General features: G+C 39.1%; 1 protein-coding gene across 2 annotated transcripts in view; it reads right to left on the bottom strand.

Moving 5' to 3' along the window:
• FRRS1 (ferric chelate reductase 1) overlaps window positions 1-18143 on the bottom strand; it is a 45772-nt gene that overhangs the window by 14504 nt on the left and 13125 nt on the right. For both annotated transcript variants that reach the window (XM_032867204.1, XM_032867205.1), the window contains exons 4-8: window positions 17045-17139; window positions 15581-15728; window positions 10931-11113; window positions 3908-4006; window positions 2507-2654 (exon numbers count right to left, since the gene is read on the bottom strand). In XM_032867204.1, coding sequence (XP_032723095.1) covers window positions 2507-2654; window positions 3908-4006; window positions 10931-11113; window positions 15581-15728; window positions 17045-17139 — 673 coding nt within the window. The remainder of the gene's footprint in view (window positions 1-2506; window positions 2655-3907; window positions 4007-10930; window positions 11114-15580; window positions 15729-17044; window positions 17140-18143) is intronic.

The following is an 18143-nucleotide window of genomic DNA, read 5'->3' on the forward strand; positions in this document are numbered from 1 at the left end:
TAAATATCAAGATTTTTTTTTAAGATTTTATTTATTTATTTGGGAGAAAGAGCAAGCATGAGCAGGGAGGAAGGGTAGAGGGAGAGGGAGAAGCAGACTCCTCACTGAGCAAGAAGCCCGATGTGGGGCTCGATCTCAGGACCCCGTGAGATTATGACCAGACCCAAAGGCAGCCACTTAACCAACTGAGCCACCCAGGCACCCCTAAGTATCAAGTTTTTTAAAGTATAAATACAAACTGCTAAATCCCCTAGCAACAGAAGGTATCCATTTGCATCCATAGTCATACATGAAGCACCTGTACCATACCGGGCACCAAAGGAAGCAGTTTGGTATCATGGAAAGGGCACAGCTTCTATAAGCAGAACAGTCTGGGGCGTAATTTCTGAATCTGCTACTTGTTTAATTTGGAACAAGTTACTTAGCCTTTCTAGGTTCCAGTTTCCTTCTCTTAAATGGGCACTATAATGTCTACTGACAAAGCCTCTGTGAAGCCCGAAATATATGTAACACACAGTAAGTGACTGCTATGATAACAACAAACACAATTACCTCTACTTAAGTGGTAACCCTTTAAAAACACAAATAGTTGACCCTTTTCCTCATTAAAAATTCACTTCCTATATTTTCCACATTCAAAAGTGTTGACTGGGCACCTGGGTGGCTCAGTGGGTTAAAGCCTCTGCCTTCGGCTCAGGTCATGATCCCGGGGTCCTGGGATCGAGCCCCGCATCGGGCTCTCTGCTCAGCGGGGAGCCTGCTTCCCTTCCTCTCTCTGCCTGCCTCTCTGTCTGCTTGTGGACTCTGTCAAGGGAATAAATAAAATCTTTAAAGAAAAAAAAAGTGTTGACTACTTAGGCTCTGAGGTCAAAGAGTTTGGATTCAAATTTCATCTCTACTATGGACGCATCTGGGTTAAATTACTTAACCACTCCTAAGCCTGATTCCTCCCAGATGACAAAGGGATAGTAAGAGTACATATCTAATATAATCTTTATTAAGATAAAAACGAAGGATCTAACTACAGTGCTTAGCCAGTCACTGGCACTCATGAAGCACTGAGTAGTTTTTCTTCATTAATATCACTTACCAAGAAATGACTTTCAAGCTGTATTTGCTATTGCTGGTGCAAACAAGACTACATGATTTGACTAAGATAACTACACATATCACCTACAACTACATCTACAAATATTCCTAAATTCTCTCCTAACACTGAGTGGACAGTTTATCCTGCTTCAAAACCATCATCTCCCCTTTACCTATAGTATAAAATCAAAACCCAGGGGCGCCTGGGTGGCTCAGTGGGTTAAGCCTCTGCCTTCAGCTCAGGCAGGGTCCTGGGATTGAGCCCTGTGTCAGGCTCTCTGCTCCGCAGGGAGCCTGCTTCCTCCATTCTCTCTCTCTCTCTCTCTCTCTGCCTGCCTCTCTGCCTACTTGTGATATCTCTCTCTCTGTCAAATAAATAAGAAAATCTTAATAAAATAAATAAATAAATAAAAATCTAAAAAAAAAAGATTCAAAAACCACATGGTAGGATATGCAAAGGTTTTTCACAATTTTACCTACACTGCAATTTTGCTCTTCCTCTTCCTTTACCTCAGCCCCTAACCTTCCGTTCCATCCACCCAGCTTCTCACCATTTTCAAAGGAAGTTATATCCTCAAAGTTTGGGGACGGTATTATCTCCCAAGAGAGGAGTCACTACATACTACCTTGGCATTTCCTGTACTTCTTCAAAACATCATCAGCCAAGACCTTAAACAAAATCTAAGGATCCTTATTAATAGGTGTTGCGATACCCACCAGGCAGTCTTAAGGATAAAGGAAATACTCTTTAAAAAAATAAAAAAGGATAAAGTAAATATTCGAACTCCTAGAACTACTGTGGGCTGCACTTGACATCAGATTCACCTAGAGAGATGTGGGACAGAGTCGAGAACAGCTGCAGGGCATTTAGAGGCATTTTGCTTTGATGAGCGATCTTGTAGCACCTTATTCAGTTGGCCAGAAGCTATTCTCCCTACCCCTCCTCCACCTCCCTGGAGAAAGCTCAGGTTCAAGGAGATGAATTTCACATTAGACAGGTTATCCTGCAAAAGCAGTATCTCTTGCAACACTCCTACAGCCACTGCTAACAGGATCCCTGCCAGGGATCTGCCAATGTCACAACACTTAGGGAAACCCAAAGATATGGCTTCTTACTAGGTATTTATAGTTCTTCCTGGTCCAAATGCACTTTGCCAGCCAGAAGTCATTTTTATCATAAGCATGTCACCTTACAACATAGCTGACACTACTTTTATCTAGTTCCCCGGGAAACAAAATGAGAAGGTCATCCAAAGTCAAACTGTCAGGCAAAAATGGAAAAGGGTTTTGATAATTCTTTACCCACAAATATATATCTTAAGAAATGAGCAATTATAGCAGTCTGTCCAGGAAAGGTGGAAAAGGGAAGAAGAGAGAGGAAAAAACTTGAAAAGATAGTTTTCGTCAATATACATACCATCGTCAGCTGCACCATCTGCTAGAAATATGTAGTAGCTTGTGTTCAGATCAAATCTATTCTTAGCCCCAGGAAGGGTAATGTTTCTTCTGAAAGAACACTGCATAACACCATCCGCCAGCCTCCACGCCAGATCCTCAAGAGTGTCCTACAAACATACACAATGGATCTTCTCAGCACTTCCCACAGATTTGCTAAAAATAAAATGGGATCCACCTGACCTGCTGGATTTCCTTTCCCTAAGATCCTTTGTGCATGTTTTGTCTGCTGTATTGTTGTTTTCCCACTTCCTCTCTAAAGAGTACAAGAAACATTTTCTCCTAGTTTGTCTTTATCCCCAACTTGGCAAAAATATTTTAACATTGAATCGGAAACCCACAAGTCCTCTACCCAGGTTAGAAACTTTGGCAGATGCACTAACCCCGTCTGGCCACAGACACAAAATCAAAACACTGAAGAAACAATTAGGAAGTAATACACTCATGGCCAAAATGTAACATGCAACAAGGGAGAAGTCCCAAGCTCTGGGGAAAGCTCTACAGAGAGTGTGAAGTCATTAGGCGACGGCTACCGCTCTGTCAGAGCTCATGTGCTTGCCAACCGCCATGTGGAAAGAGACACTTCTCTACCAGAAATATCTGTGGCACAGATGCCAAGAAGAGGCACAGAAGACCACTGACCAAGGCACTGAACCAGTCCCTGCCCTACACACTTTTCTTTCTCACTGGACGAGAAATATATTCTTTTCTAAGATGTGAAAAAAGGATTTAGGTGACATAGGCAAGAATTCATCTTTTGCTACAAGAGAAACTTGTCTGGTGCTTTTCCAAAGTGTAGAAAAGGGGAGATAGTGGTCAAAGGGGACAAAGTTGCAGTTACCTAGGATGAATAAGTCTAGAGATCTAATGTACAGCACAATGACTGTATTTAGTAATACTATATTGTATACTGGAAATTTGCTAAGTGAATAAATTTTAGGTGCTCTCACCACAAAAAAAAGTTAAGTCTGTGAGGACACAACTGTAGTAATCATTTCGCTACGTATACGTATATCAAAACATCATGTTGTATATCTTAAATATAATTTTATTAATTTAGAGAAAAATAAGATATATACTTTAATACATGATGTTAAATATAAATGATATGATATTAATAATACATTAAACATATAATAATACAATTTATATTTTTACATACTATTTTTACATACTATTTTTTAAATAAAATAAAGCACAGAAAACTTTCTCCCAGATTGTTATAAGAAAGGAAGCCTGCTGCCAGACTCCTTCTCTGGCTCTCTGCTAACTGAGCAATCTTTCAGCATAGTTCTGCCACTGTTGGCCACCTAGCCAAAAGGCAGACAAACCAGGTGGAGGGTCCCAGAAGTTTCACACCTACCCTGGAGTCCATCACAGGGTGACTTCGCCCCATCAAATGGGAAGGTTGTATGTGTACAGTCTGATCTTCACGAATACACAAATAAGCATCATCATCACCCTGAAAACGTTTGCACAGGAGAAAAATTCAAAGGAATGTCAACATTTTGTTTTTAAAAGCACCCCTAATGAAATCAAATGGTATTGGATGCTTTTAAAACATCATTTACAGATTCAGTCTTAAATGATACTATGAATTCCAAGAACTGGCTGTCCAGTTTATAAATTTAAAATAATTTTGCTATAATGAAGAAACAAACAAAGAACAGAAATAGACCCATAACTACAGGGAACAACCCTGATGGTTGCCAGAGGGGAGGAGGGTGAGGGATGGGCAAATGGGTGAGAGGCTGTGGGAGACGGAGGCTTCCAGCTATGGAATGAGTAAAGTCATGGGAATAAAAGGTAGAGCACAGGGATACAGTCAATGGTATTTTAACAGTGTCGTATGGTAACAGATAGTAGCTATACTTGTGATGCGCATAACGTGATGTTTAAAACTGTCCAATCACGTAGTGGGTTAAGCCTCTGCCTTCGGCTCAGGTCATGATCCTAGGGTCCTGCGATCGAGCCCCACATCGGACTCTGTGCTCAGCGGGAAGCTGCTTCCCTCTCTCTCTCTGCCTGCCTCTCTGCATACTTGTGATCTCTCTGTCAAATAAATAGATGAATAAAATCTTTAAAAAAAAAAAAAAAACTGTCCAGTCACTACATTGTACACCTGAAACTAACGTCACATCATGTGTCAATTATATATGATTCAAATAAATAATTTTTTTATAATTCAAAAGCAATATAATTTCAATGTAAAAATAGATTAAAATAACATGTTTATATGCCCATAAACTCAAACAGGACTGTCAAAGCTTTCATGTATATTCATCCAAACCTATTTGTAATTATACCCATCTTTTCACCCCAAATAGGAAAATACACAGTTCTGTTACCTTTTTTCACTGAATTTATTATGAACATTGTTTCTAAATAAATATCTGTGTTTACAGATTTTCGTAACTATAAATACACTGCACTACATTGGGTTTGGAGCAGTAACTTTTAAGATGAGGACACTGTAATCAGATACTGCTAATACTGTACACACTCACGAGATTTACTATTACATACTAAAACCAACTTGTCTGAATTCAAGGAGCACTTTTTTTGTCAGTCTAATTCTTATCTACCCTTTAGTGTCCAATATTCCTTAGCTCTAAAAGTTAGAGCTTAAAGTGACTATCAGAGGACAGACTGAATCTTCAAAATACATTTAAATGATGGTACAAAGAAATAATCTGCACTTTTTTTTTTTTTAAGATTTATTTATTTGACAGACAGAGATGACAAGTAGGCAGAGAGTCAGGCAGAGAGAGAGAGGGAAGCAGCCTCCCCGCTGAGCAGAGAGCCCGACGCGGGGCTCGATTCCAGAACCCTGGGATCATGACCTGAGCGGAAGGCAGAGGCTTTAACCCACTGAGCCACCCAGGAGCCCCAATAATCTGCACTTTAAATTACTGCGTATAGTTCTGGTTCTTTCACCTATTCTAAACCATTCTCTGTAAACTATCTAACAAGATCTTTCATATGTTGCAGTAGTCACTAAACTCCTTAAACAAAGTCAAGACTGACAACTTAAAATAAATTTTGCTATTAATCCCAATGATATTCTAACATTTTTTTTTAAAGATTTTATTTATTTATTTGACAGAGAGAGATCACAAGCAGGCAGAGAGGCAGGCAGAGAGAGAGGAGGAAGTAGGCTCCCTGCTGAGCAGAGAGCCCGATGCGGGACTCGATCCCAGAACCCTGAGATCACGACCTGAGCCAAAGGCAGAGGCTTAACCCTCTGAGCCACCCAGGTGCTCCCAAAGACTACATTTTAATGGAAGAGACAGTTACAATAGTCTGTGAATTATGATAAAACAGGTTTAGACAAAGTACAGCGGAAGCACAAATCATGTAGAGCCAAAAGATTGAAAAAAAGTTATCAGAAAAGATTATAATTCTGTAGGCCTTAGAGAATAAAAAATACTTACACATGGATAAAGTAGAGCTGAGATTAAAGGAAAAGTTTTCTAAATGGAGGAACTTCCAGGACCAAATACACAGAAACAAAAAAAAATATGTGAAACTTTTAGGAAACAGGTAGTTATGTTAGCCAAAAAGATATACATGGTAAGGCTGGAAATTCCAACATGGACTTTGAAGAGTTTTGAAAGCCAAGCTAATGAAAAAAAGAACAAAACAAAAAAATTTTTCCTATAACTACTAAAGGCTCACCAAAGTTTCTGGGGATAGGATTGATATGATCTCCATGGAAGCTCAGGAAGAAAACAACAGTGACTGTTAAAAGATGACATGCGGACAAAAAAAAAAAGATGACATGGAATAAAATTGCTAAAAACTAGTGAGAGGCCACTGTGGTGGTCTGGAAATGATAATAAAAGTGTAAGCCAAGTCAGAGATAGTGACAATGCAATAAAGAGAATGAAGAAGTATGTCAAAGACAGAATCAAAAGTATCTGGAAGATTAAAAGCAACACACTAGCACCCAAATCTTGACTTCTAAACATTATTCCTACAACAGGGAATAGACCTCCTTTGAGAAATGAAAATGCGTAACAGCGTAAGATGAATGGACATTTTGTTACACCAGAAAACAAACCCACACCAAAAAACTAATGGAGACACATCAAAGGGCATTAAAAAAAAAAAAAAAAACAGCTTGAAGAAGCCACATTTGGGTCAATATGAGCATCTAAAAGAAGAATGATGATGATAAACTGTAACACAACAGACCAAAGGAATTCATCAGTCCATAGCGTTTCACCAAAAGTGAAGGACGGATGCCAAGAATGCTCTTCTTTTTAGAAGAATGCCAGCTAATAAATAAATTAGAAAATCACCATTTTGCAACCACAAATGTAAAAACTGTTTCAGGAAAGGAACATCAATAGATGCTAAAATAATTTGGTAAAATGTTATTGAGGAACAGAATATTCGCCATCAAAGTAACACCTCACAGATGACTTACTAATTAAAAAGAGAAAATGTGCCTTCACAATGGAAATATCTGACAGATACAAGGGATGAAACATAGAATCACCAATAATGGAATAATCTGACATTACACACCTCTTGATATGATGCACTGAGATAGAAACAAACCCCTTAGGTAGTATTTGTGCCAAAAATCTGAACCTGAATCTACTGTACAAACTGTGGGACATTCTACAGAATTAGACTAAAAAAAATCTAGAAAATAGGCAGGATGACAGATCAAAGAGATGTAACAATTAAAGATATTGAGTGATAAATGACTGGCTCTTGGGTCAGAATTTTTTTTTTAAAAAAAACAGCTTTATAGCTGTGAATAAAAGGGAAGAATCTAAGTCACAACCAAATTCCCTGAACACCAAAGAAGATGGTGGCAGCAATGAATGAGAGTCTATAAATTGCCCAGGACAGTATCTGAAAAGAAGCAAGGAATCAATAATGGTAACTGTTTCTTTACTACTATTTTTGATCACCAAGAATGGGGGACACAAGAAACATGAGGAGGGAATATATTAAGTTCAGTTTTACAGATGATGGTTAGTGTCATCCAGGAACATTCATCAGGACAAGATCAGCTGGCCACTGGAAATTCTAATCTGAAGTACAACAGAAGCCAGAACTGGGAACATTCTAGAACTGAACATTAAGAAATTATGTACAGAGCAAGATGACACTGGGCAGGAGAAGGAAGGCGAAAGAAGCTAATATACAGTATTATATATTGGATCTTGGGTCAGAAATTTTTTTTTTAAATAGCTATAAAAGACTGTATGGGGACAACCGAGGTATTTGGAATACAGACTTTCTTGCATATACTTATTATATCATTTTTAAGTTTTCTCAGTGTGATCAAGATATGGTAATTACAGGAGCACATCCTTTTTCTTAGGAGATACTTGCTAAAAATTCTAAAGATAAAATGTCATGATATATCTATAACAACTTTCAAATAGTTTGGGAAAAACATATCAAGAACATATAGTATTATTGATGTACTTTATATCATTTAATAAAGTATCTGAGATAGGGAATATGTATGTGCTTTGAAATGTAGTTAAAATTCAGACATTATCAAGTCATTGTTAGCAAAAATATGGAAAATTATACTCTTCATCAATTTTAATGGCAAAGCCTAATACCAAAAAATTGTTATCATTAATTTACAAGTAAAACTGAAAAAGGTAACATTTAGCTAATATTCACAGCATCAGATACCTTCAGTATTTAAATTTATATTAGGTACTGAAAAGAAACAGCAGATCATAAAAATATCCTAAAATTTTCTAAATAGCCAAAAATAGAAATAAGCACTTTAAAAATATTTTCTGAGGATGATTTATTTCGCTCAATTTAGGCAAACAGGTGTACAGATGATTTAATCATTAAGTAAGATTGCTCTGTAAATCAACGGCACCTGCATAATTAAGTCTTTTTTATAAACATTTTTTGATGAGTACTATACTAGAAACATAAGATTTCTAAGTAAGATAAATATATCTTGAATTAAGGACAAATGCTTTTGTGCCATCTATGCCTACAACTTAGAAAAGAAACAACTGTTCTACTTATGGGCTCCTCATCACCACGCCCAGGGAAGCAGTAGTGTCTTTTCCTCTCACTGACAGATTTTATGTGACCAGAGAAAGAAAAATATGAATATACTACTGCATAAAGTTGGGTCTAAAGTGACTGTTTTTTAATTAAGGGACAGGAGCACATATCTAAATGAGCACTGTGTGTTAGAGATGAAGCTAGACACTAATTCCAACAAGACCACCATTGTTAATCAATCCTTGGGGGGCCCATCTTCAGAATTTCCACCATAACCAATTCCATCCCATTCACACAACAAGCACTACCACCTTCTTTTCTTATTGCTGTGTAGTTCCATTTTATTTTTAATCCAGTCTCATCATCTACCTTAGGCGCCAAACCTGGTTCATTTTGGCCAGAACTGCAAATACCCAAAAGAATATGCTATAGCTTGGGTCGCCTGGGTGGCTCAGTGGGTTAAAGCCTCTGCCTTCAGCTCAGGTCATGATCTCAGGGTCATGAGATTGAGCCCCGCATTGGGCTCTCTGCTCAGCAGTGAGCCTGCTTCCTCCCCCACCCCTCTCTACTTGTAATCTCTGTCTGTCAAATAAATAAATAAAATCTTAAAAAAAAAAAAAAAAGAATATGCTATAGGTCTGATGACAGTTACACAGGGAAATGGGGAAAATGTTTTGGAACTATTGTAACATCATTCAATCAAGTATAAAACTTCCCAACAAACAAGTTTTTTTGTTTTTTTTGTTTTTCTTTTATTTGACAGAGAGGTCACAAGTAGGCAGAGGGGCAGGCAGAGAGAGGCGGAACAGGCGCCCCCCAACAAACAACTTTAAAAAAGAAAGAGTTTTAATTTCTTATATGTTATTTTTAAAAGCATATGATGTATCTGGGGCACGTGAGTGGCTCAGACGTTTAAGCACCCAACTCTTGATTTCAGCTCAGTCATGATCTCGGGGTCATGAGATAGAGCCTCGAATCGGGCTCTGCACTGGGCATGGAGCTACTTAAGATTCTCTCTTTCCCTATCCCATTGTCCCTCCCCTGTCTAAAAAAATAATAAAAAATAAAAGCATATGACATATCTTATCTCTCCTAAGTTTAAGGTATACATTTTGCCTAATGAAAGAGAATAATGGGAGCATTCAAGGACTATATAGTAAAACATCTAGGTCATATGCAGACACATATAGTAAAATACCTTGGCGTAATTTTTTACCCCTGGCTTCCTGCAAAACTTCCAAGCAGCCTACAAGGACCAATATGATCAGAGTACACTTTTAGGGAAATCATTAGTTCTTCTAGTACAGAATTTCAGCATTCCTTTCTTTTTTTGAAATAGGATTTCCTAAATAAGTGATGTTAAGTTTAAAACCTGACAGGAAAGACCCTGTTGACTTTGCTAACATGGAAGTAAAAGGCTTTCTCCATTTGTAGTCATCCCCGACCTCCCGCCAACTCTGCTTTGAACAGGACTCGCAAGTGTCCTGGCCCACACTTTCCGGCCTTCCCTTGGGGAGATCAGGATGCCTCAGCAGCACTCTGCTCTTCCACACCGTGGCACAAGGCTGCCATCTACAGAACTATTCCATCCATCCAGCACTACCAGGGGAGAGCGAGAATCAGCTCAAAACAAATGCTGCTAGGGAGCCTGGGTGGCTCAGTGGGTTAAAGCCTCTGCCTTTGGCTCAGGTCAAGATCCCAGGGTCCTGAGATCTAGCCCCACATCGGACTCTCTGCTCGGCAGGGAGCCTGCTTCCTCCTCTCTCTCTGCCTGCCTCTCTGCCTTGTGATCTCTGTCTGTCAAATAAATGAATAAAATCTTTAAAAAAAAAAAAAAAACCACAAATGCTGCCTTCCCTAGATCTGACAAAGAAGCCTCCGGTGAAGAGTGTATTTATTCTTGGACACACCAGGTGTCATTCTCTGGGATATGTACTGATGACTACCAAAATGGAGACACTGAGGCAGCAACTCACGCTGTGGTTGCTGGCCATTGGAGAAAACGAAGAGTGTTGGAAAAGCATCACAAATAACGTAAGACTTTTATGCAGAGCAACTTTTCTTAACTGCACTTCCTGCTTTTATCACAGAGACAGAGACAGACAGAAAGATACAGGGGCAAGTCCACCGGCTATAGAGCAATTTTCTGAACTCTCCGTAGGATGGCCTGTTCTTAGAGCTATAAAATTGCACAACTATTATAAACATGATATACCTAAAAAAGTGTTTAAGTCAGCATCTCCTCTAGGTTAATGTGTCTTGCCCTCCCCCTCCTCCTCCCCATTTTAAGTATGATCATTTGACCATGGAACAAACAAGTCCACCGCCGTTGATTAGCCTCCCTCTTTCGTTATCACTTACGTAAGTAAGGGATACAAACCATCCATCTGTCATGAGAAAACGCAAAGGATAAATAGCCTTTACTGGGCCCACTCATTTCAACCACCACTGATTGGTCATCTCGTGTGAAGGACAAGAAGAAACAGGCGTGCTCCTTCTCTGGGTCACAGTTCACAGGACTCCTAACACAGAACTTCTTGTTCCCACAATCTGAAGCACTGAACTAGAAAAATGACAGGGAGAAAAAGTCTTAATTACCGACAAGGCAGTTCATTTCACCATGATAAAAGAGCCACTACTTGAAGCACAAATTTTCACAAAAGTATCTTTTCATAACAGACATTCAAAGTAGGAGACAAAAGACACAACCCAAATTAGAAATGATCAGAGCAGTAGTTAGGTTGTGAACTTTTAAACTTAATTAATTTTAATTAAAATCTGGAAGGCACAACATTAGTTGGACTATAATGTGATGGGTATTAAAAGGACTTTAATACACAAAATATTTCACATTAATTAAGTTCTGGAGCAAAGTTTTTAGCAAATTTTGAAAAACATCTTAAAGAATATTTAGGTTCACACTGACTCTTGCCTAAAGTGTATCCTTGAGTTTTTAGAATGCACTTCTAAAAAGCAAACAGACAAACTCTTAGCACGTTTTTATATCTAGATCCTGGACTCTGCTTCTAGAATTCAGGTTCAAATTGGATATTAAAATAATATTAGAAAAATGGTTACTCCTATATATACCACCACTCCAAATAATAGTAGTAACAATTAAGTGGAGAAGAAGCATGAACAACCTACAATGACTTAATTCAGAGCTCCTTGTTATAGCAAAAAGGAGAAATATTATCAAAAAATGTCAGCTCTACAATCTGACAGAGCAAATGTGCAGTCATCTTGTGAGAAGGCGCTGTGAGGGTGTATTTCAGAATAGTTTTTTTTTTTCTTTTATTTTTTCAGTGTTCCAAGATTCAGTTTATGGACCACACCCAGTGCACTATACAATACATGACCTCCTTAATACCCATCACCAAGCTAACCCATCTCCCCTCCATTCCAAAACCCTCAGTTTGTTTCTCAGAGTCCATAGTTTCTTTTTTTTTTTTTTAAGATTTTATTTATTTATTTGACAGAGAGAGATCACAAGTAGGCAGAGAGGCAGGCAGAGAGAGAGAGAGGAGGAAGCAGGCTCCCCGATGAGCAGAGAGCCCGATGCGGGGCTCGATCCCAGGACCCTGAGACCATGACCCGAGCCGAAGGCAGAGGCTTAACCCACTGAGCCACCTAGGCGCCCCGAGTCCATAGTTTCTCATGGTTCATCTCCCCCTCCGATTTACCCCAATTCACTTTTCCTTTCCTTCTCATAATGGAGGACAGTACAAATAAGTGAAAGCATATGATAATTAACTTTCTCTGCTTGACTTATTTCATTCAGCATAATCTCCTTCAGACCCATCCATGTTGATATAAAAGTTGGATATTCATCCTTTCTAATGGAGGCATAATACTTCACTGTGTATATGGACCATATCTTCTTTACCCATTCAACTGTTGAAGGGCATCTTAGTTTAGCTCTTTCCACAGTTTGACGACTGTGGCCATTGCTGCTATGAACACTGGGGTACAGATGGCCCTTCTTTTCACTACATCTGTGTCTTTGGGATAAATACCCAGTAGTGCAATTGCAGGGTCATAAGGAAGCTCTAATTTTAATTTCTTAAGGAATCTCCGCACTGTTTTCCAAAGTGGCTGCACCAACTTGCATTCCCACCAATAGTGTAAAAGGGTTCCCCTTTCTCCACATCCTCTCCAACACATGTTGTTTACTGTCTTGTTTATTTAGGCCATTCTAACTGGTATAAGGTGGTATCTCAGTGAGATTTTGATTTTATTTCCCTGATGGCTAATGATGATGAACATTTTTTCATGTGTCTGTTAGCCATTTGTTATGTCTTCTTTGGAGCACTGTTTGTTCATGTCTTCTGCCCTTTTTTTGATGTGATTATCTGTTTTTTTAGGTGTTGAATTTGAAGAGTTCTTTATAGATCTTGGATATCAGCCCTTTGTCTATAGTGTCATTTGCAAATATCTTCACCCATTCCATGGGTTAAACACTGTGTAACTAGATCTAATGGGAACTGTATCAAAAAACTTCTCATTTCTTCTATTCTACCAATACTTCTGGCCACCAAATGTGTGGTGGGTTTTCCCTCATTAACCAATTCTGCAATTCTCTGTGGACACCAATCGCGTGTCCCACATTGCAATTCCATTCTGACACAATCTACCTGAAGTTAGTGTTCAATCCTACAAGTTGGGGGCTCAGTCCCGGAAGATTGCTCAATTCAGAGGCCAATCACAAGTTCCAGGTTCCCACTGGAGAGGACTGGAGGTTCCCATGACCCTCTCCTCGAGTCTGATAATGTACTAGGATAGCTCACAGAACTCAGGAACACGGATTTCCCACTAGATTACCAGTGTGATATTTCTTTTTTAAGATTTTATTTATTTATTTAGAAACAGAGTGAAAGAGAGACAGAGCACACATAAGCAGGGAAAGAGGGAGAATCTCAAGCAGGCTGCTTGCTGAGTACAGAGCCCATGTGGGGCTGGATCTTACAACCCTGAGATCATGATCTGCACCAGAATCAAGGGTCTGATGCTTAACCAAGTGAGCCACCCAGGTGCATCAAGTGTATTATTACAGGATGCAACCCCAGGAACAGTCAGGTGGAAGAGGCACACAGAGCAAGGAATGTGGGAAGGGGCATGGAGCTTCCACACCCTCTCTAAGGCACCACCCTTACAGCACTTCCATGTGTTCAGCAGCCTGGGAGCTCTCTGAACCCCATAATTTTGGGATTTTTATACAGGCTTCATCATGGAGGCATGATGGATTGTTGACTCAATTTTAAGCCCCCCTCTCAACTCTGGAAAACAAGGAGTGGGGTAGAAAGGCATGGGCTGGTCTTTCTGGAGACCTGCCCCCACCCAGGAGCCCACCCAGAGTTACCTCATTAGAACAAAAGGTATCCCTATCACTCAGCAAATTACAAGAGATTTAGGAGCTCTGTATCAGGTACTGGGGTCAATGGCCAAATATTAGCAGGAAACACAGCAGAGACCAATATATATATTTATTATTTCACAGGAACTTAAAGAAAAGTCACAGAGTGGAAAGAGCAAGCCACTACCAAACTTGGATTTTGATCACTGCTCTTCCTTTAATCCATCACATTTGCTAAAGAACTTACTGTCTGTCTCTCTTGCATCCTTCAACTATACAACAGACACTGAACCCTGAGGTCTCTTCTAGCTCTACAAATGCTATAATCTCATGACTCTGAATAAACCTTTCTAAAATCAGGATTACAAACCTGGTGCAGAGATACCATAAAGGCTCCGAGAACAAATGCCTTTTATGTGAATATATGGAAAGATAATTCTATCAGTAGATTCCTACCTGGAAGCTCAGGTCCAAAATGGCCATTTACTCCCCTAAAGCAGCTTTGAAACTAAACATTAAGATTAAGTAAACTGAGGGGTGCCTGGCTGGTTCAGTCAGTGGAGTGTGCAGTGCAACTCTTGGTCTCAGGGTTGGAAGTTCAATATCCACATTGGGTGTGATTACTTAAAAATAAAATCTGAAAAAAAAAAAAGGCTAAGTAAACAGAACTAGTGCAAATAAAAGATCTAATTGTATGGTCAAAAGTGTAAAGTTCATAATAATGTAGTCAAATAAAATCATCATATACTGCAAAATGTAGAAGGGAAACAAAGTAAGACATTACACAGGAGCACTAAGTGCTTTACTTAGTCTTCCCTACAAGAACAAAGAGGTATAAAAAGATTTAAAAAAAGAGAAGGAAAAGAAAAAAGGAACTAATATTTACAGAATTTCTATTTAGTGCAAAGCCGTTAGAAATCTTATATTCATTACTTTAATTCTCATAATGATACTAAGAGCTAGATATTATGATTTCTCATTTCTTGGGTAAAGAAACTGAGCTCTTGAGAATTAAATAGCTTGTCCAAAGTCACACATAAAGTAGACAAGTTGGGAATCAGACCCAAGTTTGTTCTTTCAACTGTAATCACCTGCTGTACGACATTTTTCATTTAACGGACTTCTGAATTAGTAAGTCTAACATCAGAATTTCTTTCAGTGAAACTTTCCTAATGTTTCCCATATGCATTATCCTTTACCAAATATGTTTTCTTCAGTCATCATTCTTCTGAACCAGGGGGCCTGAATGGAATTCTGCCTGATGCGTTTGTGAAGAGTTTCTGTAGCTCAGCACAGAGAATCCCCCAGTACTCACTGGCCTTCATGAAATCAGATCTAAGAGTTACATCACTATTTCAAGATTCTCCTCCAAATCCTGTCTAAATTTAGCCCAAGCTTTAATCTTCCTCTCCACATTTGCTATTTGGCAGTATAGACTCTGAGTGATATCAGATCCACACCTCGAACATGCAGGGTCTTATACTGTCTTTATTCTGACCTCCAAGTCATAATGTTGCCTTGAAGATTTCCTGCAGATTTCCTGCAGAAGTCCCAAAAACTTGCTACCAAAACCCAGTACAGCTACTTCTCTATACGCTTCACCAACCTAGAACCACAGTCCCTAACAACACCATTATTACAGACTGCATCTGTTGAAACCATAAAAATGTCACTTACTGATTTGGCTAGATGGGAGACCGGAGGTAATGTCGACAAAGGGGCTACTGTAGCTTCGGGTGTGGTAAAAGGCAGTGCGTTTGGTTGTGAAATTACAGGACCAGGAATCTTCACCCAGTAGATTTTATACTTCTCAACAACTGTGACTCTGAAATGCAGTACAAATGAGATCAAACAGAACACTGATTGTGGCCCATCATAATCAAATTGTAAAAAAAAAAAAAAAAAAAAAAAAAAAATAGGGAAAAAAAAGGAATAAAGTAGGGACACCCAGGGGTGCCTGGGTGGCTCAGTGGGTTAAAGCCTCTGCCTTTGGCTCAAGTCATGATCTCAGGGTCCTGGGATCAAGCCCCACATCGGGCTCTCTGCTCAGCAGGGAGCCTGCTTCCTCCTCTCTCTCTGCCTACTTGTGATCTCTCTCTCTGTCAAATAAATAAATAAAAATTTAAAAAAAAAAAGTAGAGACACCCTGATACTACCTAATAGTACTAGTTTTGTGCGAAACCCTATGACTCTTCCACCTCATCACTAAGTGAACTTTTACTGCCCTTGTTCTCTTGCTCACTCTCGAGCTTTCTTTTCTTCTCTTCTCCTCTCTTCCTTGTCTGTTCTTTGAACATACTCACAGCAGTCCTGAATGCAGATCTAAGAACTAAACTGCACAGATTTCTACTCCCTGACACATAAAGAACATACTACTGCAACTACCTGTTTCAGAATGCACTATTCAAATTATTCCACAGAGCAGGTCAGCAGGGAGCTACATGGAGAATGCTATGTAAGTGACCATCAGCTCTTACTGGAGTCACAGTCCCTTTCCACATTCCACACAACAGACAGGTGCAAAGCTGTGTTACTGTGTGCTGGGACCTGTGTACCAAGTAGAACAAAAAAACAGAGACATGCCAGGAGAGTAATTCTCCTTAAAATATATGTCTCTAGCACCACTAAGGAATCATTACACTGCTTTATGACATTCCACTTACCCTTGCAGATAGAAGGGGGAAGGACTTCTAATTCTACTGAATTTCATCATTCTGAGGGTATGCACCATCTTACTTTTCTGACAATCTAATCTGCAAGTTGTAACACTACAAAAAAAGTCACCCAAACTTCAGGATTTTTTTTTCATATTCTCATATTAAGACAAGAGCAAATCAAAAAAATGTAATAGTCTGTACACTATACGTAGACTCAAGTAGTAATTGATGCCTCTTAGTGTGAAGGTATTGCAATACTTCACTCATTCAACAAATGTCTATTAAGTGTCTATTAGGTGCCACGTCCTGTGCTAAGTGGCAAAAAAACAAGCAAAAAAGTAAAAGACTACTTGTCTTGTTAAGGTGGTGTCATTACTACAGCAAACCTCTCCTGTACAGGTAAATGTCCCAAGGTATCAAAAATGATACAGACCCTTACTGTTTCAATTTTACTAGTTGCACATTGGTAAGCCCTCCTACTCACAGAAACTTTACGTGATTCGGAGCATTGCTTGGAGCATTCCAGTAGACTTTAATTTTTGTTTTCTTGGATGAACTTGTGTGACTCACAGCATATCCCTGAAGTAAAATAGAAAAGAACAACCATTCAGTCACTCAATATTTGAGCATGGCTGGAACTACTATCATTTTGCAAAGTAATCTATCACTGTGTGATGCTGACACCCTGGGAAAGAGAGTTTCATTCAGAAGAGGGACTTGGGAACTCAACAAATACATGTCAGCTAATGGACACCAGATTGGCAGCCAGCTCTGTGAATAAACTAGAGTCAATGGAAATTTAAGAACTGCAGAGGGTTATGAACACTGGGTATACTAACGTTATATAGAGCCTGCTCCTTATTTCATTTATACTATAAATTTATATTCCTTCCATTAACTGATACAAAGAGAATGCAGAAAGGTCATCAAAGGAAAAAATTCCTGCCTCCACATACATATATTATATTTTAGGGATACCTTTCCCTTGAACAATCTCGTTTCCCACTTTCATTCACCTGGAAAATTCCTACTTATTCTTTGAGGCTGGATGTGGAGACTACCTCCTCCCAACGAGCTCTCTCGCAATTTCCTGCAGCCTGTGTGTGACTTTCCCTGCCTCGCTTTCTACCCATCCTGTGTATTTCTAATCTAAGTCTACTTATGTGTTCTCCTTGTGTATCTGTCCTATACCCTTACTTTCTACGTTTGTATCATGCATCCTATGTTCGTATGTTCTCCCCATGTGTAATGCTCTGAGCTCTTCAAAGAACAAGAATAAGTCTTGCTCATCACCATATCTCTTTGCACCAGAACAGTTCCTGGCATAATAAATGCTTATTAAATGAAGGAATGAATGACAAATATTAGACCTCTGTTCCACTCTAGAATCCTATCTTCAATACTAACACCCTTTATAACCAATATAGTAAGAGTCAATACTACATAAAATATCAAAACTCTTCAAGCTAATGCCTTTTCTAGGATGCTGATGTGTAAAAATATATTGCAGATAGGAAAATGAGAGAGAAAGCTTGATCAGTGTGAATCTGTTTAGATGTCTGCAACACATGGGTAATGTCATT

The sequence above is a fragment of the Lontra canadensis genome, unplaced genomic scaffold (assembly GCF_010015895.1).
Source record: "Lontra canadensis isolate GAN:19392208 unplaced genomic scaffold, GSC_riverotter_1.0 scaffold33, whole genome shotgun sequence".
NCBI classification, from domain to species: Eukaryota; Metazoa; Chordata; class Mammalia; order Carnivora; family Mustelidae; genus Lontra; species Lontra canadensis.